This window comes from Prionailurus viverrinus, chromosome X (genome assembly GCF_022837055.1).
Source record: "Prionailurus viverrinus isolate Anna chromosome X, UM_Priviv_1.0, whole genome shotgun sequence".
In the NCBI taxonomy this organism is placed as follows: Eukaryota; Metazoa; Chordata; class Mammalia; order Carnivora; family Felidae; genus Prionailurus; species Prionailurus viverrinus.
Genome location: NC_062579.1, coordinates 95087559 through 95115474, shown reverse-complemented (window position 1 = coordinate 95115474; position 27916 = coordinate 95087559). Strand labels below are relative to the sequence as shown.

Sequence of the window (27916 nt, the reverse complement as noted above, 5' to 3'; positions counted from 1 at the left end):
GACACAGTGGAGCCCCTCAGCAGCTGAGTGGTGTCACCGTGTATGTCCCTAGAAACCTAACAGCAATCCTTTACATATGTTTCGTGCCCTAGAGTTAACAAAATGCTTTCGGAGCCAGGATTTTATTGGATCGCCACCACCGTCAATTGTTGTTATTCCCAACTTACAGATAAGGAGACTAAGGCCCAGAGAGGTTAAGTGATTTGCCCAAAGTCAAACAGCTATTAAGGATCAGAGCCAGCACTAAAATGTGGGTCTTCGCCTAGCGCACCACTCTTTCCACTTCATCATGCTGTGCTGCCTTGTTCCTTAAAATAATTAATCTATAAATCATTGCCCCACTCAGTGGAGCCACCTTGGCAGGGCCTGACTCCTCATTTCAATGCTGACAAAAAGAGACAAATAATCGACTCTAATGTACTGGCAAGTGTGGGTGGTACAGGACAGCTGGCTGGCCTCCAGGCAGGAGGAGCGTGGAAGAGGCAAGGGAAGGAAAGCTGCCTAACTGGCTAATTCTTACCTTCTCTCCCCATCCTTACGCATTTTTGTTTATACCGCTGCCTCGGTTTCCCCAGATGAGGCAAATCTGATTTAACGGAATGTATATGCTCCCTTAACATAGGTGTGAATCCAATTTTGACGAGGCAAGCTCTCTTCCCCTGCTGAGTTTATTATTTCAGAGATGGTACCCCTTCACTTCCGGTCACTTTTCAAGGAGCAAGCAGATGGCACGAGATGGAACGTTCTCTCTTCCCGGGCCAGATATGCAGGGTCCCATTTGTAAGCATACATGTACAGAACAAGCTTTTCCGATGCCCTCAAGGACCTCAAGGCCTAGACGGAATCATTTTATTTATGTATTTATGTATTTATTTATTTATTTAAATTCAAGTGAATTAACATACAGTGTAGTATTGGTTTCAGGAGTAGGACCCGGTGACTCATCACCTACACATGACACCCAGTGCTCATCCCAACAAGTGCCCTCCATCCCGCCCACTCCTCACCGGCAACCCTCAGTTTGTTCTGTGTCATTAGAGTCCCTTGTGATTTGCTTCCCTCTCTCTGTTTTTATCTTATTTTCCTTCCCTTCCCCTGTGTTCATCTGTTGTGTTTCTCAAGTTCCATATATGAGTGAAATCATGATATCTGTCTTTCTCGGACTGACTTATTTCACTTAGCATTATACCCTCCAGTTCCATCCATGCTGTTGTGAATGGCAAGATTTCATTTCTTTTTGATCACCAAGTAATATTCCATTGTAGGAATATACCTCATCTTCTTTACCCATTCATCTAGACTGAATCATTTACTTCTCCGGGTGGAGCAGCCAGTCCACAACGAGGGCAAGTTGGGGGTACCAGAGCTCTTGAGACAGAATACCAGGTTCAGATAGTCGTACAACATAGAAACTCCTGCTGTACTGTGGGGAATAGGACTCCTCTTTGAAAAACCACACAAAGGTGTGGTTGTCATTTTTAAATGTGCTTGGGCAGCAGGTCCTAAAACACTACTTGTTTGGGCACAAAATGACAGGTTCATTTAAAGACCCCTTTGGGAAGATGATGGACATTCCAAAAAGCTACCTGTCACATCCAGCCTAGACCTTCTAGCTCAAAGAAAAACAGACAAGAATAGACTTCTCTTAGAGATAAAGCAACAAGAGTTGATCTTCTCTAATGATTGATGGCATTTTTTTTTTCATACAAAGTCACCTCAAGGCGAGCAAGGCAGGCTGTCGGGAAACGTGATATCCTGCTCACCCTGGCCAGGCGAGGGATTTGTAACCTCTGGGATGTCCTGTGCCAACTCCATTAAGTGAAATAACTCACATTAACATCCGGAAATTTCCTTTATCTCAAAAATCCATTCCCTACCCCAACCTGAATTGTGTTTGAATCACCTTCCTTGCAAAGTACTTTTACATCCAGTCCATGTATCTTATCTGTTGCATCAGCCTGTCCCCATAAATACATTTCCCTGGACAATGGAGACATTAGAATGCAGATAACAATGGAAGCAGTTGTAAAAGAATTGGACATTCACCCACAGTGAACCAGTCTGGGAACTTCACCCAGATTGCACCTCGCCACACGCACGGATACTAATCCGTCATAGGAGACTTATCCCAGCACTGGATCCCAGAGCTCTTTACAAGATTTCTCAGACTGAGATGTGAGGTTACAGCAAAACCCCAGCACTACACCCTCCTTTATGAAAAGGAAAAAAAAAAAAAAAAGTCCAGGAAGCTTAGCACTTCAAACCAAAGTCATAAAATCAAGTAAGATGATTATGTGTTTACAAGCAAAATGAAGCAAAGACTTATCTAAAACCCTCGCAATTGATTTTTGTCCCCTCTCCACTCAAAGATAACTGAACACCGGGTAGATTGTTTTTTAAATGCAACATGTGACCGTTCATACATGATCTGAGCTCTGAAACGGGGAACAAGCCCAGATGCAACACAGGGTCCCAGGCTGACAAATGATGGGAAATTTGGGAGGCAGCCAAGAATGTTCCAGCATCTCCCTCCCTTCTCAGAAAATGCCTTTGCTGACAGGGCACTCGGCTACAGGCTGCTCAGAGTTGGAGTTCACATTTGCTTCACGCTATTTTAACTTCCTTCTCCCCGGGTTTGCTGGAGGGATTCGTTTTGTGAAAATTTAGATAAGGAGCCTACTTGCAGATAGGTTAATCTGTTTTCAAAATATATCTGTCGTTCTCAGTCCCAAGTAACAGTGCGTCTACCCCTAGGGAGTCACCTGGAGACAGGAACTTTCGGGCATCCAGGCAACCGGGCCGAGTTGGGTTTTTTGGGGCCAGGGGATTCTTGGGGCCCTCCAAGCACAGAAGCTACTACATTTGTTAATCTTAAGTCAACCCCACTAAGAGAACTCGAAAGAAAGTATTTCACATATTATTCCGCATGCATGTAAGCATTAATGATTTGGTATGAAAAATTTCCATTGTCTGTTGTATGGTTACACAGATGAATTCCCCAACAGGAGAGCATTTAAACGAGAGCAAATTAATATAATGCAAAAAGCATCTAAGTTAAATGATATGGCAGAAGCCAGGTGAGCGGAATGAGTAAGATTTTGAGGAACAAGTGGTATGCCCATAATATTGCACCCCTTTTCCCATCTATGAAAGGAGCGATATGGGCTGTGCAATCTCCATCAAGAGTGGCATTATCACAATTGGTCATAATTACAGCAGCTAACATTCACTGAGGTCTTACTATGTGTATTGCTATATATTAATTCACTTAGTACGCATGACACTTTATCAGGTGGTTTCTATTATTATCATTCCCATTTTGCAGATTAAGAAACAGGCACAGAGAGGTCACACATAACTAGTAAGTGGCAATACCAGGATTTGAACCCAGGCGGGTCAACTCAATAGCCCATGTCCCAAGATTGCTACTAGCACTAAGATTTTGTGGGCTGGCGAGGTAAGGAGAGTATCTTGTGAGTAAAAACAAGAAAAGAGATAAAAGGAAACTCCAAATGGAATAGTAGCAGCTGATGCTAACACGAAATACAGGCCCTGTTCATTTATAGGCAAATCTGTGAATTAAAAGCAAGCCTAAGTATGGTTTTGTCAGCCTAGCAGTTGTCAATAACAAATAAAATCTGTAGCATTGTCCTGATTGATTTCTAAAAATCAAGTACTAATTACCTTAAAACCAGTGAGTGCAGGGTAGCATGTACTAATTTAAAATCTGTGACTTTTCTATCCATTCTCATAAATTCATAGAAATTAAATGCAGGGCATCTCCCAAACCGTGATGTGATTGCTTGGCCTGTGTCCGTTATTCACCTTCCGACTTTTCCAGCAAAGATTAACAGATTAATTCAGGCACATTGTGAGCTGAAATGCTAGACAGCAGGAAATTCAGTCTTTTCTTCCCTGTAGAAGAAAGGAAATCAATTGCCATAATCATAGCTTACTTGAGTTCAACACATTTTGTGTATGTGTTTTATATACATGTATTCTGTATATATAGGATATATATAAAATATATTCAACTGAACCATAGCAAATTGCCCTTTTTGTAGGCCCAAAACAGTCAAATATCAACAAGCTACCTATACATCAACTTCATATATCTTTATCCTGCTAATTGAATGAGTCTTGAATCGGAAGGGTTGAAAAGACTTTCTCTTAAGCCCTTAAAACATAAATTCCTAGGAAGGAGCAAGAAAGGCTCTGAGTGCAGGCAAAGGACACCTTTCTTTGGAGCCTGTACCCACCTTTCTTTGGAGCCTGTACCCACCCTTTCAAGCACTTTGATCTCTGCGGAAATCACAACCCATGGCTCCCTGGGCCACTGGCTTCCCTCTTTCCTTTCTGGTCCAACTAGGAGCAAAAAGCAAGCCCTTCTCCTTATTTCTCCTTAGCAAAGCGGAAAGAAATCTGAGGGCAACCAGAGGATGAACTAAAGCATAGATACTTCTTCCCCTATGAAAAATGTTTACCAAGTCCAGCTTTCAGCTCATCAGTTGCCAAACTCAGAGGTCCCGTTCAATGCGCAACCTGTCGAAAAAGACCTCCCTTTTAACTTGGGGCGATTACCAAGTTTCAACCCTTTCTTTGCCCTCTCTTTTCCAACCCAAGAATTGGTGTAGACTAGAGGAAGAGTATGTTGGGGAGAAAAACAATCTCCTTACACTCTTCTAAGTTCTTTGGCTGGTGTAATACTTAAACGGGTATAAAAACAGATGAAGAGGAGAAAACACAGACCTAAGTTTAATAACATGTATACCTCCTGTGTACATGAGAGACCCAGGAAAACTGAGTAGATCCCCAGTTCGCTGAAGCCAATGCCTTAAGTAACACCTCCAGCTAGACAAAAGATATTGGAGGTGAGGAGTCAGTTATGGGAGGTTACCAGGAAAACAACACTAAACAAGCGTGTAGTTTATGTAATTTTAAATCCTCACCTTCTCCATTGCTAAGAGTTGCTAGAGATTTAGTCATTCCCCACTTTCTGATACAGAGAGACACCCTTCCAAATGGAAATTCCCCTTAAAAATGCAAATGGTCAACTTCACAGTTTTTTTAAGAGCTTCTCCTGTGTCTGCTTCTTAAAAATAATCAGCCTAAAATATGCCAAGGAGGCATAATTTGTGGTGGCAAATTCTTATCCCATGCAGAATTTTTGTATTATTTATTATTTTCTGTATTATTTATTATCTATTATTTTATTATGTATTTCCCATGGAAATAAAGATGGATGCTCCACACTTAGGTCAAAGGCGATTATTGTCTTTCAGGCAAACTAGTGTTTGTATGAACATGGAGCTTTCCCAACTTTGCTCAAGACCCCAACAGTCATTGGCAATCAGCCTAAGTTTGGATTCCTGCCAAAATGTCCGGAGCATATAAGGTCTCCATGATGAGGGTGGGAGAGCCCACCCGGAAAAGCATACTCCTTCCCAGCCTCCTCACACTTAGTTTCCACAGGAGACTCGGGGGGGGACTCCGTGGCATCTTCTATTCAACTTCATCCACTTTCACCTCTAGCTGAATTTTACACTACCTTCTCTTTTGGGTTCCTGGACTCAATTCCAATGTGGGAGGTGGAGTTAACCCACACCAAGAAGCAATTCTTGGGACACCAGCTGACTGTCCTACAAGTCAATTTAATTCTGACACTATCTACCAAGAGATAGCATCAGACTCCATGGGTTAAGGGTTCGGTCCTACAAAACTGCCCCCTGCCCACTACTTAGACGCTAGTCGGTCCCAAGTCCCAAGAAGTCCCAGTGCTTCTGACGGACTGGCTATAAACCAGAGGTTCCCACAACCCTTTCCTTGGGTTTGATTAATTTGCTACAGCAGCTCACAGGACTTAGAAATATTTTACTTACTAGATCACCAGTTTGTTATAATGGGTAGAACTCAGGAAGAGCCGGATGGAACTGATGCAGAGGGCAGGGTATGGGGAAGGGTGTGGAGCTTCTGTGTCCTCCAGGTGCGCCACTCTCCCAGCTTCTACACTTGTTCACCAGCCCAGGAGCTGGCCGACGTATTCTTTGGGTTTGTTTGTTTTCGGGGGGTGGGGAGAAAGAGTGAGCATGAGCAGGAGAGGGGCAGAGGGAAAGAGAATCTTAAGCAGGCTCCACACTCAGCACAGAGCCTGACATGGGGCTCGATCCCATGACCCTGGGATCATGACCTGAACCGAAATCAAGAGTCAGATGCTCTACCGACTGAGCCACCCAGGCGCCCCTCCTTTGCGTTTTTATGGAGACTTCATTACTTAGGAAAGATTGATTAAATCATTGGCTATTGGCAACTGATTCAACCTCCAATCACTCCCTCGTTCTCCGGAGGTTTGGAGGGAGGTACTAGAAGTACCAACCCTCTAATCACCCTGTTGGTTTCCCAGGCAACCAATCCCCATTCGTAGGTTACCAGAGGGCCCTCCAAATGTCACTTCATTAACATAACAAAAGGCAGCTTTATCACTCTTATCATAGGAGATTCCAAAGGTTTTAGGAGCTTTGTGCTGGGAACTGGGTGGAACACCAAATATATATTTCTTACAAATCACAATATCACACTTTCCAAACCTCTTTGAAACTAGTTTTCTGGCAGCATCTGAATATCAGAGTACATTATCCGGAAAAAGAGAAGCATGGTTGTCGACGTGACAGGCAGAGAAAGAACATTGGGCCGTCTTCGTCTGCTTTGTACCACTTACCAGTGATCCCTGCCTGTGTCACGGTAACGACTTTATTAAGAAATGTGTTCTTGAGTAGTGAACTTACTCTATCAGACAAATAAAACCACAAATTTAGTTGAACTGGAAATCACTTGTTACTTTGCCTCTTTAACTATCATTATAACATAAATTGTAACAGTTACAACCGTCTCTGGGAGTACACGGATATTTTACAGCTATTGTAAATGAGCGGTATTACAGTTGGAGATATGTGGCTATAAAACCACAGGAAAGGTAGTTGAAGAAAGAACACCTGGTTACGTATAGGTTTCCAAGCCCTGCGTATCAAAAGACAGAAAATATGTGCTTCACTATCACCTTTTAAGGAATAACAGCAGGTTACTGTATATTTATGCACTACAGCGCTGCACACATTGGCTACAGATGCTTTAAAGAGTCCTGATTCCCAACCTGTGTGTGGCTCTATTCCGTGAATTAAACCCACCCCTGAGACCAACAGCACTTCCTTTCAAATAATTTAGGGATCTCATCTCTAGTCTTCTGGATAGAATTCATGGCGTGGAACATTTGCTAGGTCCTAATTTTGTTTGTTTGTTTGTTTGTTTGTTTGCAGAAGCTCAAAATTAAAGGCAAATATCATTAGCCCCAGCTGACTGATGAAGAAACTGAACCAAAAGAGACGTTTTAAAGCAAAATGCCACACCCCAGTAGTAAAAGGACAAACGTCATGAATAGACAATTCATAGAAGACATACATGTGGCCAATAAAATTAAAAAAAGACTCAACCTCACTACTTAGCAAATTTTTTTAACTTTTTTTAATGTTTATTTATTTTTGAGAGAGAGAGACAGAGTTCGAGTGGGAGAGAAGCAGAGAGAGAGGGAGACAGAATCCGAAGCAGGCTCCAGGCTGAGCTGTCAGCACAGGGCCCCATGCGGGACTTGAAGTCGTGAACTGTGAGATCATGACCTGAGCTGAAGTCAGACACTTAACTGACTGAGCCACCCAGGCACCCCGCATTACGAGTCTTTAATATGTTCTCGTTTCACACCTATTGAATTCTGTACTAAGTAAATACTTATTTACAAAAATGTTCAACAAAATATTAAATATGAAAGAATAACAAAAAGTAAAAACTCTAATTTCTAACAATAGGAAAAAGGATAAATAAATAATTATCATGTAAGAAGACACTAGGCAACCGTTAAAATTCACATTTTAACAATATTTAATAATATGAGGAATGCTCATAATAAAACATTAGCTAAAAAAGTAGGACATAGAACTTTCAAGTACAACCTTAGTTGTATTTTTCAGTATATACACAGATTATTCAAGAAAGTGAGATGGATGGAATGTAGCAAAGTATTAGCAGTGATTAGCATTAGAGGGTGAGATGACAGGTAATTGCTTTCTTTTTCTATTTCTATATTTCCCAGTGTTTCTGCAATGAAAGAAAATACCACTTTTATGATGGAGCATGGGGTTTGAGGAAATTATTTGGAAAACCAAAGTGAGCAAGGGAACACAGGACTTAGAAATGCGAATGTTGGCTTTGCAGTTGTAGGGGCGGGAAATTGTTCCCTTCTTCCTTTCTAGATTCTTTGGTTCGTCTAATGAAATTCACGTGAGACAGATTAATAAGAGGAAAACCAATTTAATTTTGCACGTATGGAAACCCCACAAAAACACAAGAGGCTCAAAGACAAGCAATATGAGGCTTCTAGACCATCCTGAACTAAGAGATGAGAGAGGGTGCCTGGGGCTCCAGGGCGGGGAGGAGGGTAATTCACAGGATGAGGAGGAGAATAAGAGCAGATGTTTAGTAATTACACGTTGGTCCTGCCATACAGATAGGTCATTCCGATAAAAAGTAATCTCGGGTAATAGCTCTGTTCCTGAACCAGGCCTCCTATCTAACTGAATTCTTTTAGGTAGTTAAGGAAGGGATCAAAGTTTTTCTTAAACCTGCTGGGTCTTCACTGACCTCAGCTCAAAATGATACGCGTGCCAAAGTGGCACGTTTTGGGTGGCATATTCTCTTCCTTTTCACAGTTATCTGGCCACTAAGATAAAAACTGTCTTTGGATCCGACTTCCACGTGGAATCCTAAAAACACCTGAACTCAGATACAGAGAATAAATTGGTTGTGGGACAGGGGGTGGGGGACAGGAAGGGAAATGGGTGAAGGTGATCAAAAGTATAAACTTCCAGTTATAAAATAGATAAGTCCTGGGGATGTAACGCACAACACGGTGACTACAGTTAATAGGACTGTGTCATACATTTGAAAGCGGCTGAGACAGTACATCTTAAAAGTTCGCATCACAAGACAAAAAAATGTGTAACTGTGTGGAGATGAATGCTGATGAGACTTATTCTGGTAATCACTTCACAATATATACAAATACTGAGTCGTTGTGCTGTGCGCCTGAAACTAATGTTGTATGTCAATTATATCTCAAAGAATGAAAAGAAAAATTTTTAAGTAAAAAAATTTTTAAAAATCTCATTCTGAACTGAGATTTGAAAATTGGACTCTTGAGACTTGTAGAGGCTTCACGACTGGGTTTCAGAGCCCCTCTTGAGATTTCGTGTAAAACATTCCTGTTTGTGTGTCCGTGCATTTTTCTGGGGGCACGGTACAGAGCTTTAAGGTATTTAAAGGGATCCTTGTCCACAGAAGTTAAAAATGAACATAGAGTTTAGCTGAGTAGTGAGTGAATCAGCTTAGTTCAACTATGATTAATGTAGTCAAGCCCTATTGTCGGTTTCTCTCCTTTCCTCATTAGCCAGATATTTAACATGCTGTTCCAGATCACACTGCAATTCCTACAGATATAAATCTAGTACACCAAACTACAGTCACCTTGGAATCTGACACACGGCCCATGCAAAAGCCTAACCTAAATGAAAAAAAGTAATTATATTTTTAAAATAACAATCGCTAATAATATTTTTACATTTCTCCAGGTATCTGTATATGTAGTCTTATAATACAGTGGTAATATCACTCCCATTTCACAGATAAGAAAACTAAGCCCCTGATAGAAGAAATGACTTGGTGTACAGGCAAGCAGCTAATTTTAATGGCTCCTGAGTCCTGGGTCACTGCTGCGGACACTTGTCAAAGTCTCTCCTTTTTCATTTGAAGGACAGCAGAATTTGCCACGCTAAAATATGCCTTTTTGGCATAAAGATTATTGTGGACTGATTTTAAGAAACAGCAGATACAGGAGAAGCTCTGAAACCCGAGTAGAAGTTACCCTTTTGGAAGAGGCATTTGCTGTTTATAAGGGAAATCTCCATGTGTAAGGGCGTCTCCCTCTCTGTACCAGGAAGAGGAGGATGGCCCTAAATCTTTAGAAACTCTTACAGTGGAAAAGGTGAGGACTTAAATCTGCATAAAAACCATACCCTGGTTTACTGTGCTTTGCCTGAAAACCTCCCGCATCTGGCCTTCCCTCCTCCCCACCGCCAACATCTTCTTTGGTCTTTCGCTCCAGGTGGATTTAAGGTGTTGGCTGCACGATTGTGAACGCACTTGAGACGAACCGAAGCAGTGCTTAAAAGGTATCTTATATCTGTTTTGTAGGCCCATAACCGAAACCTGCTGTCCATAGATTTTGATCACAATACTCGCACGGGAAAGATCTACGATGACCACCGGAAATTCACCCTTCGAATTCTTTACGACCAGACAGGACGACCTATTCTGTGGTCTCCCGTAAGCAGATACAATGAAGTGAACATCACATATTCACCTTCGGGGTTGGTGACATTCATTCAAAGAGGGACGTGGAATGAAAAAATGGAATATGACCAGAGTGGAAAAATAATTTCAAGAACTTGGGCTGATGGGAAAATTTGGAGCTATACCTACTTGGAAAAGGTAAGTATGTAAGGACAAGAAACTACTTCTGAGTTTCTGAATGAGAATATTGCAAATGGTCCTAGTTACCGATCTTGGCGAGGAGACGTACAGGAGAAAAAAGTCTGTTCTCACTGTTCGGCTCTGTTCAAGTAACAACAACAACAAAATGAATGTATACGGAGAAGCTGTTTTTCAGCTGAAAACTTTCCCCAACTGCACACTCTGCCAGGTACTCTTTCAAACTGAAGTCAGGATAATGGCTTAGCTTTCTCCTTATTTGAGCGTATTTGCTACCGCTCTTGAAAAGGTATCTTCATTATTATGAAAGCTCACACTGAGGTAAAATAAGTGGAAAATTATAAAATTGTGTGTTAATGTGTCTCAGCTCTGGAGAAGAGCCTCTTACACAGAGGATCAGGAATTCGGATTTTGTTAGGATAATCGGTGAAGTTTTAGTAGTATACATTTCAGGACTAATTTTCACAAGTAATCAGTCTGAGCAAATGGTGGCAGTGGGGCCTCATTGGTGACAGTCCTTTGTGTACAGTGAGTCTCCAGCAGCACCTGTAACGGGAGCCCAGGGCCTCCCGTCTGGCAGACATAGACAATGATTTTAATCCCACCACCGGAACCATTTATCAGACAGCCACCACATAGCAAAATGGTTTCTGGCCACATCAGCAGCAGAGAACAGTAAGGGAAATTGATTTCTATCCCTCCATCTCAATTTCTGATGTGCTAAGATGGTGTCTCTTGTTTCCCAAATCTATCCGTTCAACTGGATTCATCAGTCCTGAATTAATTTCTGGGAAAATTGAAAGATGCTTTCCCTTGAGGATTTAAGGATAATCACAGCAAGTTAACCCCTAAAAGTTCTTACAGATGTCATAGGAACTCATAGCTCACATGACAGATTTTTGCTATTTGCACCAAATAATGCCAAGCCTTTCTCTCTAGTTTTTTAATGTTTATTTACTTTTGAGAGAGAGAGAGAGAGAGAGACAGAGTGCAATCAGGGGAGGAGCAGAGAGAGAGGGAGACACAGAATCGGAAGCAGGCTCCAGGCTCTGAGCTGTCAGCACAGAGCCTGACGCAGGGCTCGAACCCATGAACCGTAAGATCATGACCTGAGCCGAAGTCGGACACTTAACTGACTGAAGCACCCAGGCACCCCAATGCCAAGCCTTTCTGATACACTCCCCAAAGTTTTGAAGGAAAAAAAGCGTGCCAATGGTTGTATGTCACCATAAAACTGTAACTACTTCCCAGAAGCAGTTGCTAGAGAATTTGCCAAATTGCAAATGCCTAGGAGATAAAACAGAATTCTACTCGGGAGTCAGGGTAAAGAAGGGAGTCCTCTGCTATATCCACCCCTTGTCTGCTGAAGAAACAGATCAAATCTATAATCTGTACTCTATGCTGGGAACATCTGAATCTTATAGAGTACGTCTTTCCTCTTGAATTTTGGTAACAAGAATGATGTGCAAAATCCTATGGCTCATGTCCTACGAAGCGCTAAACATGGTACAAAATTAAATGAATCCCATTACATGGGAGACGCATGTAGCGACCTTCATATGAAAAAAAGATGCCAGGGTTGCCTGGGTGGCTCAGTCGGTTAAGCGTTCAACTCTTAATCTCGGCTCAGGTCATGATCTCGCGGTTCTTGGGTCTGAGCCCCACATGGGGCTCTACGCTGACAGCGTGGAGCCTGCTTGGGATTTTGTCTCTCCTTCTATCTGCCCCCCCCCCCCGCTTGTTCTTCCTTTGTCTCTCTCTCTTGCTTTCTCTGTCTGTCTCTCTCTCTGTCTCTCAAAAATAAATAAACATATTGTAAATTTTTTTGAAAAGATGCCGCTGATTATTAGATTATAAACTGATTTGTTTTTCGAGGAATGAGGACGCGTTTGCACTGACCCCTCCGCAGGTCGCACATGTGGCTAGTGAAGTAGCCAACACTCCCTAGGAGCCACATGGGTTTGAACTCCTAACCCCAGCTTCATTAGCGCGTAGTTTGCACACTGAGCTCCAACTGCCTGTGGACAGTTGCATCTGAGTCTCTAAAACTTTTCCTTTATGCTGTCTGTACAAAAACGAAAAAGCCTATTGAAAACCTAATGTTTAGCCCTGAGTGTAGCCTCTTTGACACCAAGGAAGCGATTTTATTGTTTCTCTTTTCTGAATTAGCTGATTATTTCATCGAACTTTCCTCAGCAAAGAATCACGTGAAGTAAACTTCATGTAAGTTCTCTTTGCTACAGAAACTTAGTTGGCAATAACTCTTTAAAAGCAAAACAAACAAAAAACCCCAACTGTATCCTGCAGTGGACAGAAATAAGACCTGACTGATGTGTCACGTATCAAGAGAAGCCCTAGTGACTTCCAGAGACTAGTTTACTGACCAGCGAGACAAGCCCAAATCACGTGGGCCTTTTAGTTGACTTTTGTCCCTTTCTTGAGTTCACGTTTAATTTGTTCTCTAATTAAAAAGTAGCTCCTGACTTCAGCAATCCTATTATGCAAAACTCAGAACGTGCAAAGCCCACAATTTTGGAATGGCTCTTTACTTTCCAAAAAATCATGTATCATGAGATGGAGTTTATTAACATTCTAATTACCAGCAATAATAATGCATTCAATGAATAGATGTGATGATTAAGTGAAATAACTTAATATAAGCACCCAGGACATCTTTCAATAAAAGTTAGTTTCTTTCCATTTCCATTTGCATTATAGCATTTATTTTTCAGTCCAGAACAAACGCCACTTACTTGCTGCTCCTGGTAGGTAAATTCAAACAAGGAAGGAAAGGAGGAAGGAAAATGAAGGAAGAAAAAAAGAAAATTAAAGCGTTTTTCAAATTGTGATGCTAGAAAGAAGAAAAGGGGGGGAAGCATATTGAATTTTACCAAAGTCCAACTTCCATGTAGCTTTTCCAGTGAGGTGATGAGGTTCTGTGTCTTCTTGTGCTCTTTTCTGTCCTCTGTGACATGGCCTTTGCTGGCACGTTCTTTCACTACGTGTGGGGCAGAGCAAACACAAAGACACTGGCTCTCATAGTATATTTTAAAGTAAGGATTCTCGGGGCGCCTGGGTGGCTCAGTCGGTTAAGCGTCCGACTTCAGCTCAGATCATGATCTCACAGTCCGTGAGTCCAAGCCCCGCGTCGGGCTCTGTGCTGAGAGCTCAGAGCCTGGAGCCTGTTTCAGATTCTGTGTCTCCCTCTCTCTCTGCCGCTCCCCTGCTCATGTTCTGTCTCTCTGTGTCTCAAAAATAAATAAAAACATTAAAAAATTTTTTTTAAAGTAAGGATTCTCAAGCTTGAAAACGTAGACCTCATTTTATATCTCAAAATCCATCTGGTGTTATCTCTGTAAATTTGCTTGCCATCCCTATACCATGTTATATTCAAAACAACAGCAGATAGTTCACCTTAACGTGCAGAAATTTTGTCCAAATTACATGACTTCCACTAGAGCAGGTGAAAGATACATGTATCATTTTCATGCACAATGGTCTCCAAGCCATTAGAAGAAAAATAATTTGGGTAATAGCTGCGGTTGCTTAAAGGATCTCTTCTCTATTAAAAAAATCAATTATTGTTTCTTAAATTTTCTCTATGTGGTCATTAATTCTCTATCTTGATTTATGAGACTTCTCTGAGTTAATTATATTTTGAAGACTTGTGGGGCTAAAATTTTGTATTACAGTAAATGTAAATCTTTCGGTTTCCTAAAATCGTTCTTAAGGACTTCATTTTTAAAATGCATTTAAAGATATTTTATAATCATTTAATAAGATGCTTTATCCTGATACATTTACACAAAATTGCCTCTTTGGGGCTGAAATTTCCAAAGGCTGCCTCGTGGGATACAATACACTGTACGTAGCTTGAGCTTCCAGGTGGCCCCACACTGCCATCTGGTGGTTGTTCAATGCTTTAGCTTTACAAATTTCTACCATCTCTCATTTCTATCTAGTCTCGTTCAAATGAATATCCGTGCTTGTTCTTTCTTTCTTCTTTACAATGCTCTCTTTTAGGATCCCACAACCAATTAAAAAAATACAAAGTCTCCCACTCTATTGTTTGCACTCCTAAGAAATGGCCTTTTATCCCACCGTAGCAGCACTGTGAGCACTGGATGGACTCATAGGCATTGTTACTGAACAAACTGATAATGCCCACCCAAAGTGAAAAGGCAGCCAAGTGAGAGCTAAATGGTATTCTGGCAACACCACAGTTACATTCACGAGATTTCTAATCGCATCATCCGCATTCTCGCCACTGGCAGAAAGCTTTAAAACAGACCGGGGAGCTTTTGAGAGAGCACGGCATCAGCACCACCTAGGAACGGGGTCAGGCAGTGGTTCACTGCAGCGCAGTGGATGAGACGGGAGTGGGGGGGTGGGGACAGTGGCGATGTGCTACAAATGTTTGGCAGGGCGCATACAGCGACTGGGAAAGGCATGGCCCAGGCAGGCTGGTACGAGATAATGCGTGGGAGCCATATGGTGATTGTCCCTGGCCTGCATCGCAGGTGACAGATGTCATTTGCTCGTGGCAAACTGACAGAACAGAGTGGAAAGGAGCTAAGAAATCGGACTGGGAGCATAGGGTAATGCAAAGGCATCTTCCGCCAGCTGCCCCCAGGGTCTGTGGGTTCTGCCTCGGTCAAGGACGTGGTTCTCCCTTCGTGTCCTCATGCCCACACAGAAAAGCCAAGTCTCCTGCCTCTCTGTTCAGTGGGAGTGCCTCTGTTTTGGAGCTGCGTGTTGTCCACAGGTGATGAGGTGACAGGGTTTCCGCACGCAGCTCTGTACCCTCGAGGCAGAGTACTTGGTGGGGAAAAACAGGATGAACAAAGGAGAAAATAACTGCTGACTTTGACTTCACGGTCCTGACATGCGATTCCAAATCAATAATTCTCAGAAGGGCAGGGAGGATATGCAGTTTCAAGAAATACAGTTAATATTAGAATCTAGTTTCATGTTTAGAAGGTTTAAGTGTACATTATGTGTGCTTATGCAATTTGTATTCATAAATATTAATGTAATTTATGTTTAGAAAATGAAAAGATACCTATCATTTACATAACACAAACTTCAGAAAATAAAGCTCAACTAAATCCTTTTGCTTGATAAGGTAATTTTCAAAAAGGGAAGGGAAAAGTGTCCTTAGAGTGTTACATGAGAATCTCCGGGGCTGAGAGTTTTTTTAATTTTTATTAAAAGATGAGATTTAAATGCTTTTCAGTTAGAAATAGGATTGAGTCCCCTGTAAAACAGTGCTCCTTCTATGTTTGTATTTAAAGTTAAAATAAGGTAAAACCAATATCAGTGAAATACCTAATTACATGCGAGGCATTATACCTCAACAAATAACTGTTTCTGAAATACGGATCAGTTTGGAGGAAAGGGGTTGTATATCCAGAGAATTCTTCACTTCTAATGGCATGTTCCCCTAATATAGTTTAAAATATGAATTGCTTGTCAACTATAGTCCAATATTTTTAAAACGTCAACTATAGGGGCTCCCGGCAGGCTCAGTCAGTAGAACATGTGACTCTTGATCTCAAGGTTGTAAGTTCGAGCCCCACGTTGGATGCAGAGATTACTTAAAAATAAAATTTTGAGGGGCGCCTGGGTGGCGCAATCGGTTAAGCGTCCGACTTCAGCCAGGTCACGATCTCGCGGTCCGTGAGTTCGAGCCCCGCATCAGGCTCTGGGCTGATGGCTCAGAGCCTGGAGCCTGTTTCCGATTCTGTGTCTCCCTCTCTGTCTGCCCCTTCCCCGTTCATGCTCTGTCTCTCTCTGTCCCAAAAATAAATAAACGTTGAAAAAAAATATATTAAAAAAAATAAAAAATAAATAAATAAAATTTTGAAAAAATGTCAACGGTACTCAAATAAAAAACCAAATAAAACACAAATTGCAAAGCAGTAATAACATTTTGCGTACAACTTTTGAGGAAGACATTTACGACTATGTGAAGTCAATGAATACTTTTTTGGTGACCATAACTCCACATGTGGCATGCCTCACCCTCCATTTACCTCCCTCCAGTCCATCGCCACGTGGATGCTTCTCCGCAAACAGTAACCTTTCTGGAATATTGACCGATTGCTTCTCCCAGCTCTGCCAGCACCCCGCCCTTTGACTTGCTTTCAGTGGTTCCCTGTGGCCAACATGTTTAAGTCTGGTCTCTAGCATGGCTTAGAAAGCCCAGCATAATCTGGACCCAGCCTACTTAACTGGCCTTGTCTCTTGCCAGTCACCATCCCCTCCCCTCCGACACACCCACGCTCTGGCCACATGAAATTGCTCTCATCCTCTGAAAAGCTATCTCTCTTATCCAGCCCCTCACAATGCTGTGCTCTTGTCAGGGGCACTCTCTCCCTACCCTGCGCCCCCCCCCCCCCCGTTTCCTTTCCTTCACCCGGCCAAGCCTTGGTCATTCTTTAGGTCTCGACTCAGAAGTCACTTCCTCCAGGAAGCCTTTCCTCACCTCTTAAGTCTGGGTTAGCTATTCTTCCTCTGCTAGGCACCCTGTCCTTCCTCTGTCATAACACGTTTCACACTATATTGCAGTTGCTTGGTTGCTTGTCTTCCTCCTCCCTTAAACTGTAAGCTCCATAAGGTTAGACACCGTGACTGCCCACTACTGTATCCACTAGGGTCCACCACGGTGCCTGGCACGTAGTAAGTGCTCGATAAATCTGTGTTGAATGGATGAATGCGTTTCTTCTCCTCAACTTCAGTGGTACATAATATGCTATTTCGCCTTTGTCTCGTTTCAGTCTGTGATGCTTCTCTTACATAGCCAGAGGCGTTACATCTTTGAGTATGACCAATCAGACTGTCTGCTCTCGGTCACCATGCCTAGTATGGTGCGCCACAGCTTACAAACCATGCTTTCAGTGGGCTACTACCGGAACATCTACACCCCACCAGACAGTAGCACCTCTTTTATCCAAGACTACAGTCGAGATGGCCGACTGCTACAGACCCTGCATCTGGGAACAGGGCGCAGAGTGTTATACAAATACACCAAGCAAGCAAGGCTGTCTGAGATTCTCTATGATACCACTCAGGTCACATTAACCTATGAAGAGTCTTCTGGAGTGATTAAGACAATACACCTGATGCATGACGGCTTCATTTGCACAATCAGATATAGGCAAACAGGTTTGTTGTGAAACGGTGGGGATGTGTACAACCGTACCAGTATTTTCTTATGAAATTTTTGCCGGCCACAGTGTGAAATAGAATCATCCTGCAGACATTCAATCCAACACGTGTTCCCTTTAGTTATTAAATTATCTTCCTTTGAAAATTAAAAACCTGCTATAGACTGCATGAAAGGTGATCCCTTAGGAAACCACCACACATCTCTTTGTCCCTGTCTTGGCTCTCAGAAACGTTGAGATCAGAGAACCTAGTCTGTGTGCTCATTTGTAGCTCACCACCAAATCATCCCAAAGGTGCAGCTGCAAGATTTGAGCCTCACTGAAACGAGCTCAAGCCCCATGTGACCTCTATAAGCCTCAGCTGATGGCAAAATATGTTCAAAAGTCAGAACTTTTGAATCTGTTTCATCCCTTGAGCTTGGAAAATGCCAAATTCAGTTACTTTAATGCTGGGCTTCGTGGAAATCTGACCTGCTGATTTTGTAGCATGGGTTAAATGAATTAAAAGCATTCTTGTCAGTGATTATAACAAGAAAGCGTGTTTATAATGTCAGTTTCCTCACCCCAAGCTACCGGATGGGTTATTACTTACATAGGTCCTATAGTTAAATCATTCTATAACATACAGTATTTTTTCATATTTAATGACCACAACTGTGAGAGTACGTATCTATGAGATGACACGCTTTCGGTATCAGAGGTCAACCTCTAATATCTTATTTTGAACGTAAAAGCATTGCTGCTAAGGAAAATAACACGAGACCTTTCTGATTGTTCACCATTACGCATCTAGCTCTGTTCTCATTATTTTTATTTTGATTCCTCAGGACCTCTTATTGGACGCCAGATCTTCAGGTTCAGTGAAGAAGGTCTGGTGAATGCTCGGTTTGACTACAGCTACAACAACTTCCGCGTCACCAGCATGCAAGCTGTGATCAATGAAACCCCTTTGCCCATAGATCTGTACCGATATGTTGATGTTTCTGGTAGAACAGAGCAGTTTGGGAAATTCAGTGTAATTAATTACGATTTAAATCAGGTCATAACTACTACGGTGATGAAGCATACCAAGATCTTCAGCGCCAGCGGGCAAGTTATCGAAGTCCAATACGAAATCCTAAAGGCAATTGCCTACTGGATGACTATTCAGTATGATAATATGGGGCGTATGGTGATATGTGATATAAGAGTGGGAGTGGATGCCAACATAACAAGATACTTCTACGAATACGATGCTGACGGGCAGCTGCAGACTGTGTCCGTAAATGACAAAACCCAGTGGCGTTACAGTTATGACCTGAATGGAAACATCAACCTCTTAAGCCACGGGAATAGTGCTCGTCTTACTCCTCTCCGATATGACCTCCGAGACCGCATCACCAGACTAGGAGAAATTCAGTATAAAATGGATGAAGATGGCTTTCTGCGGCAGAGGGGAAATGACATATTTGAATATAATTCTAATGGTCTGCTGCAGAAAGCCTACAATAAGGCCTCTGGCTGGACTGTGCAGTATTACTACGATGGGCTCGGGCGACGTGTCGCCAGTAAGTCCAGCCTAGGGCAGCACCTTCAGTTCTTTTATGCAGACCTTGCCAATCCCATAAGAATTACTCATTTGTACAACCACACGAGCTCAGAGATCACATCCCTGTATTACGATCTCCAAGGTCACCTCATTGCCATGGAGCTAAGCAGTGGTGAAGAATATTACGTAGCCTGTGATAATACGGGCACGCCACTGGCTGTGTTCAGCAGCCGAGGTCAGGTGATAAAAGAGATCTTGTACACGCCTTATGGAGATATCTACCATGACACTTACCCTGACTTTCAGGTCATCATTGGTTTTCATGGAGGACTCTATGATTTGCTTACTAAATTAGTGCACCTGGGACAAAGGGATTATGATGTTGTTGCTGGTAGGTGGACAACACCTAATCATCACATATGGAAACAGTTGAACCTCCTTCCTAAACCATTCAACCTCTACTCCTTTGAAAATAACTACCCAGTTGGCAAAATTCAAGATGTTGCAAAGTATACCACAGGTACAAAGCTTTACACTAAACTTGAAATAACTCGGTGGTGTTTATCACATAATCTCCATGCCTTTGTAAATATGCTTCCTCTTCCTGCCAGTTAGCCCACAAGTTATTATGCAGTCACTCTCTTCCTTAGTTTTCTAGGGCAAGCAAAACTGTGCAGGTGGCATAGAACACGATGCTTTTGCATCCCAGTGCATCGTTTCTTTCCTTTTAAGCTTGCTGTTTGTAGTTTTCACTCTTCAAAGCTTATATGAATGGTTTCATTTAAAAACTTCACGATTATGTTCCATCAAATAAACCTAATATTACGGTCTGTGTGGCCTCAGTGCCACCACCACATTAAGAGATTCAATGTGGGGCGCCTGAGTGGCTCAGTCGGTTGAGCATCCGACTCTTGGTTTTGGCTCAGGCCATGATCTCACAGTTCGTGAGTTCAAACCCCACGTTGGGCTCCATGCTGACAGTGTGGAACCTGCTTGGGATTCTCTCTCCTCCTCCCTTTGTCTCTCTCTGCTCCCCCCTGCTTGCTCGCTCGCTCTCTCTCAAAAAATAAATTAAAAAAAAATTTTTTTTAAGAGTTTCAATGCTGTAAACCCAACCCATCTCTGTGATTCTCCACGAATCAAAAGGTTTCCCAGTAGAGAGTGGATCTAGGCTTTGGAGCAGGTGATAGAAGGGGGAGTTCTATCCCTAACTTCCTACTGGCTGAACATACTGAAGGCAGGGGAGGCATCATTCAAGCTTTCCACAAAGGTTGTAAACTATGGGCTTCATCATTTGTTTTCCTTTTCTGTTCTGTGCCTCACAGACATTGGAAGTTGGCTGGAGCTATTTGGTTTCCAGCTACACAATGTTCTACCTGGATTCCCCAAACCAGAATTAGAAAATTTGGAGTTAACTTATGAGCTTCTCCAGCTTCAGACAAAAACTCCAGAGTGGGATCCCGGAAAGGTTAGTAAAACTTTTACCATCTCTATGTATCTGAAAAAACGAACAAACAAAACAAAACAAAAAAACCAGAGGAGCATCCAACACCCCGAGATGGCATTAACATATATTTCCTTCCTTATTTTTGAGTCATCTTGAATATTCACTAAAATGTCCATGATTAATGAGGAGGCAGAAAAAAGCTTCCATGAGGAAAGGATCAGGGAATCGGAGCTTTTAGGAAAGACAAAGCCAATATGGCACTTGGTGACCTGCTGAAGTAGACAAACAAGAGGAAGCCAACTTTTAAAATTCTGCAACGGCCTACCAAGGGCAATTATGGACTCTGTATAGAGAAAACTGTTCACTGACAGATGTAAAATCTTCAGATTTCCAACAGCAAAATAATTTAGGGTGTGGTGCATTAAGAGCATGGGAAGAACAGAATTAAATTATTCTGACCAAGAAAAAGTACATAAGATCAGTGAAGTGAAAGTAATAAGGAGTATAGGGGTAAAGTCTCTGGGAAAAAGGAATGCCAGACTAGTCCCGGTTTAACAGGTCATTTCATCAAGAGGATGAGGAACAAATGGAAACATGAAGTAACTTTTCCTTTCAATTGAAAGAAATAGAGGAGTGTCTCTTTGCAAAAAAAAAAAAAAAAAATACTTCAGAATAAAACTGATATTTGGGTGGGAGGGCTTGAAATTTAAGTGTAAAAAATTATAAGGAAAAGGCAATTTTAAATGGGTGCTATAGGCTTATCCCTAAATATATATAATATGTAAAAGTAATTTTTATAATTAAAACGTCATTAAAAGTCCGTTTTGTAATTAAAAATCCTTTTTTAAAAAGTTAATCAGGGGCGCCTGGGTGGCGCAGTCGGTTAAGCGTCTGACTTCAGCCAGGTCACGATCTCGCGGTCCGTGAGTTCGAGCCCCGCGTCGGGCCCTGGGCTGATGGCTCAGAGCCTGGAACCTGTTTCCGATTCTGTGTCTCCCTCTCTCTCTGCCCCTCCCCCGTTCATGCTCTGTCTCTCTCTGTCCAAAAAATAAATAAACGTTGAAAAAAAAATTTTTTTTAATAAATAAATAAATAAAAAGTTAATCAAAATGTTGAAAATTGCTGAAGCCCTGTTATGGATACTTGGCGGTTCACCGTTCTATTTCTTAGTATGTTTGAAAATGTCCACAATAGAAAGAGTTGTTTTTGGTTTTGTTTTGTTTTTAAGTCCTCATAAGAAGATCTTCTTGCTGCTTTGCTGTGGTTATTTATAAGGTCATAATCTGTTTAAAGCCAAAAATAATGCCTTAAGCCATCTCTGCTCCTCACTGTGGCTAATGTATTACACCACGTACGGTAACAGATCGTATTAGTTACATTGGTGAAAACGAAAGGTCTTTGTTTTGGGGGAGCTGGCCCCATGTAACTTGAAGCGACTTTTGGCTCCAAGGTTCTAGTACATTTCCTTAGGTTTAACTCACCAAGACATCAAGAAATATAACCAGGTGGCCAAGTAACCTGTTAGTCTTGTCTTTGCCAAATCTCTGATGAAGAGAGTCCAAATTTATCTTGCTTTGAACTCACTCACCAGCACCGTAAAGCGAGAAGGTGCTTTCCACAGTCCCCAAGCATGACAGGTGTCTGACCCTGTGCTGCATTTTTGCACTGTGCCTTTCTTCTCTCCTAGACTATCCTAGGTATTCAGTGTGAGCTCCAGAAACAGCTCAGGAATTTCATTTCCCTGGACCAACTTCCTATGACTCCCCGATACAATGATGGACGGTGCCTTGAAGGAGGGAAGCAACCGAGGTTTGCTGCTGTTCCTTCTGTTTTTGGAAAAGGTATAAAATTCGCCATCAAGGATGGCATAGTAACAGCTGATATTATAGGAGTAGCCAACGAAGATAGCAGGCGGCTTGCTGCCATTCTCAATAATGCTCATTACCTGGAAAACCTTCATTTTACCATAGAGGGGAGGGACACTCACTACTTCATTAAGCTTGGGTCTCTGGAGGAAGACCTGGTGCTCATCGGGAACACTGGGGGGAGGCGGATTCTAGAGAATGGTGTCAATGTCACTGTGTCCCAGATGACCTCTGTGTTGAATGGGAGGACTAGACGGTTTGCGGATATCCAGCTCCAGCACGGGGCTCTGTGCTTCAACATCCGGTATGGGACAACTGTCGAAGAGGAGAAGAATCACGTGCTGGAGATTGCCAGACAACGCGCGGTGGCCCAGGCCTGGACTAAGGAACAGAGAAGGCTGCAAGAAGGGGAGGAGGGTATTCGGGCATGGACAGAGGGGGAAAAGCAGCAGCTTTTGAGTACTGGGAGGGTACAAGGTTATGATGGGTATTTTGTTTTGTCTGTCGAGCAGTATTTAGAACTTTCTGACAGCGCCAACAATATTCACTTTATGAGACAGAGCGAAATAGGCAGGAGGTAACAAAAAACATCTCTGCCTTTGCGTCACCAAAGACTGCCTGTTTTTAAAACATAAAATGGTTTGTTGTATTGGTTTTCTAGATCAGAACTCTGTATATGTAAATATGGAGGAAAAACATATCCAACTGCCTTTCAATGTGACGGAAGATGGTATTTTAATATTGTTTGTCTAAACTCTTTAAGAAATGAGAGATTTTTAGTTCTTGTGTGGCAGTATTCAAAATAACACAAGTAAAACAGCTAAAAAAAAAAAAAGAAGTTTCCAGAAAGCACCACTTTAAATTTGTCGAACCATGCACATGAGTTCAAGTGTAAAGAACCCAAGGTTCTACGTATCTCTACTGTGACGCGAAAGTTTCACGTTTAACTGTTGGCAGAACTTGCGAGCTATCTGAAAATGTGGTGCGATAGCGTTCTGAACCTTGCATTTCGAAAGACTGCCGGCCCTTTCTCATTTTCCAGATCCGTTATAGGAAACTTAACAAGTGGAAAATGGCGTCCGCCACCATCTCCCAGAGTCACGACCCATTTGCCCTTCCTCCCTGATTATTCCTCCTTGCTTGTTAAAGTAAATGCCATGTTGTTGTGCTGTGTTTTGGCGTGCGGTGGCCGGATTCTGCCTACCATGCTTCCCTGTGGGTGTGGTAACAGACTGAAATGCCACTATTTGCTCATGTGTACGTGATACCAAGGCAGCTGGCCAATGGAACGTCTCCTGCACAACCTGTTTTGACTCCATTTTTTCACCAAATTGGCTGTATTGGTGTCAGGTAAACATAGCTTCTATTAACCTGGGTAGGAATTACTCATCTATATATAGGGTGTGTTTTGGTCATAGTTTCACATTAGTGATTCCATATTTATACACTAATCCAATGGTTTTGTGCACACGAAAGGTAATTTACTACAAATGATTCTGGTACAGAAAAAAAAAAAAAAAACAAGAGGTTTTAGCAGGCATACATGCCTGGGATGCTGATAAATACATTCACTACTACTGCAGAAATTCAGAAGAGCCAAAACCTTAAAAAAAAAAAAATAGACCTAGTACTAAGACGAAAGGAAAGCACCAAAGGGAACATCACAGTAGTTGCTGCCACATTGATTCATACCACTTAGATTTATCTTTCAAATGTACAATTCTGTATGGGACATCTCCCCTCCATAGTCAGGAAATTTAATTAAGTGAACCCTTTCCAATCGAAAACATTTCAACTGATTATAGAGAGGCAGACTGTTTTTTACCAAAACAATTGATACTTGAGTTATTTTAGTTCTCTGTCTTTACCCGTTTATTTTGATTTAATCATGTGTCCTGCCTAGGAAAATAACTATTTTCCAGAAAGGGTTATTTTTGTTCCATGATCATTTAAACTTTGGAAAAAGATCAGGATTAGTGTTAATATCAGTTGCGGTTCCTCAATCTTTATGAATCCTGTAGCAAAAAGAAGCCCCTTGGTGAGCTAGGAGATTTGTGCCCAGTGACAAAGAGACAGTTTGTAAAATGCTGCGTAATTGTAAGTTACCACAAATGAAAAGACATGACAGCACAATGTGGCCTGCAGAAAATTCCCCTGAGCCAGCTTCAGCACTTTCATCCCTGGGTCTGGATATTTGCTATGTCTGAAGGAGGATTTATGATGGAGTGTTACAGTTTGGATTCTTTCCAGCTGCTACCTAAATGCAGTGTGGGGTCATTGCCTTGCTTGGTGATGACGGTTTCCTTTGAAAATATGCGAAGTCAGAATCCGGGCTCACGTTAAGGTTTGGAAAGAGTCTGGCTCCTTCACCAAGTAGAGGGAGGAAAAGGCAAGGACCCGCAGACAGTAGGGGAGGGTGTATCCAAACATTTCATTTTCAAAAACATCAGGTTGGGGTTACCACATTCTTACGTGTGTATTCTGAGAGACACAGAGAGACCGAGAGAGAATTCATGATGAACTCCTCTCTCTTTTTGATTGGAAGCACACCAGCTCAAAAGATTACTAATCCAGACTATAATCATATTATTTTTTTTTTCTGAATCAGGCCTGTGTTAGTGGTATACTGTTTATTCAGGATGGGATTCTAAAATTATGAACCAACTTGTTGGAAATTTGAATACCTCCACACCAGCCTAAAAATGGACCTTATGTTCCTAGAACCTCTGATGTTCTTTTAAATCAATGGAAAAATAATTTGTGAACTGTATATAGAGAGTGCATTCATAAATGTGATGATGTATTTTATCACTAATCCAAGATGTCAATATTAGAGTCTATTTTGCTTATATTTTAAGCGATTATTATACTTTTTGCAATTCACTGATGATGTATCATTTTCAAACTGCTTTAAATATCCATTAGAAACAAATATTTGAGGCTTTTACTTAATAGTAATTACCTTGAACTGTGCATTTCTAGTTTGTAATACATATTTATTTAGTTTGTGCCTTTAGTTTCTTAAAGTTACATTTGTATTATATTCAGGAAATGCACTTTTTATCACTTATAGCTGTGGTTTTAATACTGCCTTGAACTATTATTACTCTCTTTACCTCTCCCGAAGTTTGTGGGAGGAAGAGGAAAAAAAAAAACCCAAAAGGTTAGCGCTAATGCACAGTAAATCTAAGAGAAACATTTTGGCATTTCTTAATAAGAACGTGGAGACGTGGGGTACATCGGTCAGCTGAATACAAAGAATGCCGTCATTGATTTGTAATTCTGAACTTTAAATTAGCGAAAGAACACTTTGCATTCCCTGATGAAAGTGAATGCATCTTACAGAGAAACACGAATTTCTCACACCCAGAGCACAGGCACAGGCAGCTGACACTGGACCGCCACACGCTATTCAAGTTAGAATGAGGGCACTCTAGTTGGGCTCTCATGAAGAACATTCTGGGCCGGAGGCAGGGAATACTCTGTGGTTGTTTCTTTTTCCTAGTTAGGCCCATTTTATTTGTTCTATTTTGTTCTGTTTTTACTCTTGCACTACAGTCTAGAGATCCAAATGAACTGCAAAGTTCAGTTTAGCAGACATTTAAATACATTTATTTTTAGTTGCCATTCTAATCATTATTGATTAGAAGCATGACTCCTGAAGGAAAGGGAAATAAAGCCCAATTCATAAACTAATTTCTAGCAAAACACTCTCCATATAAATAGGCATATGTTTTATTTTTAACCCAGCAAAACACTGTGTAAAATAAGTGTGTCCTTTACTGTCAATTTATCTAGAAGATCTATAATATAGAGACTATATATATAGAATATAATATATATACCACATAGCCAAATGTATAAAAACTTGACGATGTATAATTTGGAATTCACATGCTAACCACATAGAGAGGTATAAAATTGAATGATACTTTTTCTAAGATTTTTCTTTTTCATTGCAATCAACACCATGTCAAGCATCCTATCATGTTGTTCCTACTCTTTTTTCTTTTCTTTCCTCCTTTTAAAATATGGTTTTCACCAGTCCAGGCCCCACTGTAATATCACCTGAGAGAGTCAGGACAAAGTTTTTGCATTTATAAAGATATGTTCCTGTAAGGGCAATTGCAATGGAAGTAAAAGTACAGTAATCAAGTATTGAAAGAAACTTTTGGAAAGACTGGAGTGTATTATAGCTTGTGGAAAGACAGAAGGCTACAGATTGGATACAACATTCTTGTTTTCTTGGAGGAACTCACATACACACAGCTGACCTGACTAGTACTTCAGATTTCAGACTGCTCTTCCACAGCCTTCTGTAAGGTTCTTTATTCTGCAAAAGGGAAAAACAAAAAAAAAAAAAAAAAAAGAAAGAAAAAAAACAAAAAACAAAACAAAAAACAAAAAAAACACAAAAAAACATAAAAAAACACAAAAAAAAACAAAAAAGCAAAACAAAAACAAAAAAACAGAAAACAACAAACAACAAAAAAGAATTCAAACACAAAATAGTGACTGTTATTTCAGTGTGTCCTTCATGTGAAAGCTATTAAGGACCAAACCTACTACTGTGTGTAAGAAGAAATTACTTCCTAAACAGTAACTGAAAATAGTTAGTTAAACTTGCTGTGGATTTTGTCTTGGCAGTTGTCATCTTACATTATTTGTCAAAGGAAATGTGTTTGGCAGTTAAAAATCTTTCCTTAGATTTAGTGGTGGACTTTAACCTCTTAAATAAATGTTAGTATATCAGATTGTGTCCTTGAAAAATATTTTACTTGTATGAATCATGACAATGTCTAAATCTTTACTATTCTTCTGGCAAAAGCATCGGTAAGAAAGAAGGTGAAAAAGAGAAGTATAGCCTTTACCGTCAGAAAAATATTCTTTTTAGCTGCTTACTTTCTCATGAGAAGTAAAGATGTTTACAGTGTATGCCAAGATTTTCAGTTTCTATATAACAACAGTTAGAGGTTCTAATCATACTGAAAATTGTGTTATAATGGCCTGAGCCGTGTTGCTAGGAAACAATAGGTCCCAATTTTGTATTCCTGCTCTCACTCCTGTGCTGAAAAGTGACTGGATACTGTACAGGTTCATGTTCTCTGGCTGCAGTTAAATGGTCTTTTGCATTTTGCTCTGGCTTTCAGGCCAGAAGCATGCATTTTTCTACAAGAGCATCACAACAACATGCTGTAAATATTTAAAGTTAAACATTATGTGTCGATATTTGAAAGAAAAAAGTACTTTGAATATTTCATTTTTAAAAAATAAAATTGCAAACGAACAGTGTGTCCCATGTTATTCATGCGCCAAA

The 27916-nt window shown here is 41.2% G+C and overlaps 1 protein-coding gene across 3 annotated transcripts in view; it reads left to right on the top strand.

Annotated features, from left to right (window-relative positions):
* Positions 1 to 23285, top strand: part of TENM1 (teneurin transmembrane protein 1) — a 550900-nt gene extending 527615 nt beyond the window's left edge. For all 3 annotated transcript variants that reach the window (XM_047844103.1, XM_047844102.1, XM_047844101.1), the window contains 5 exons: positions 10294 to 10590; positions 17370 to 17757; positions 18587 to 19807; positions 20613 to 20755; positions 22422 to 23285. In XM_047844103.1, coding sequence (XP_047700059.1) covers positions 10294 to 10590; positions 17370 to 17757; positions 18587 to 19807; positions 20613 to 20755; positions 22422 to 23180 — 2808 coding nt within the window. In that variant the 3' untranslated portion in view covers positions 23181 to 23285. The remainder of the gene's footprint in view (positions 1 to 10293; positions 10591 to 17369; positions 17758 to 18586; positions 19808 to 20612; positions 20756 to 22421) is intronic.
* The last annotated feature ends 4631 nt before the right edge of the window (positions 23286 to 27916 follow it).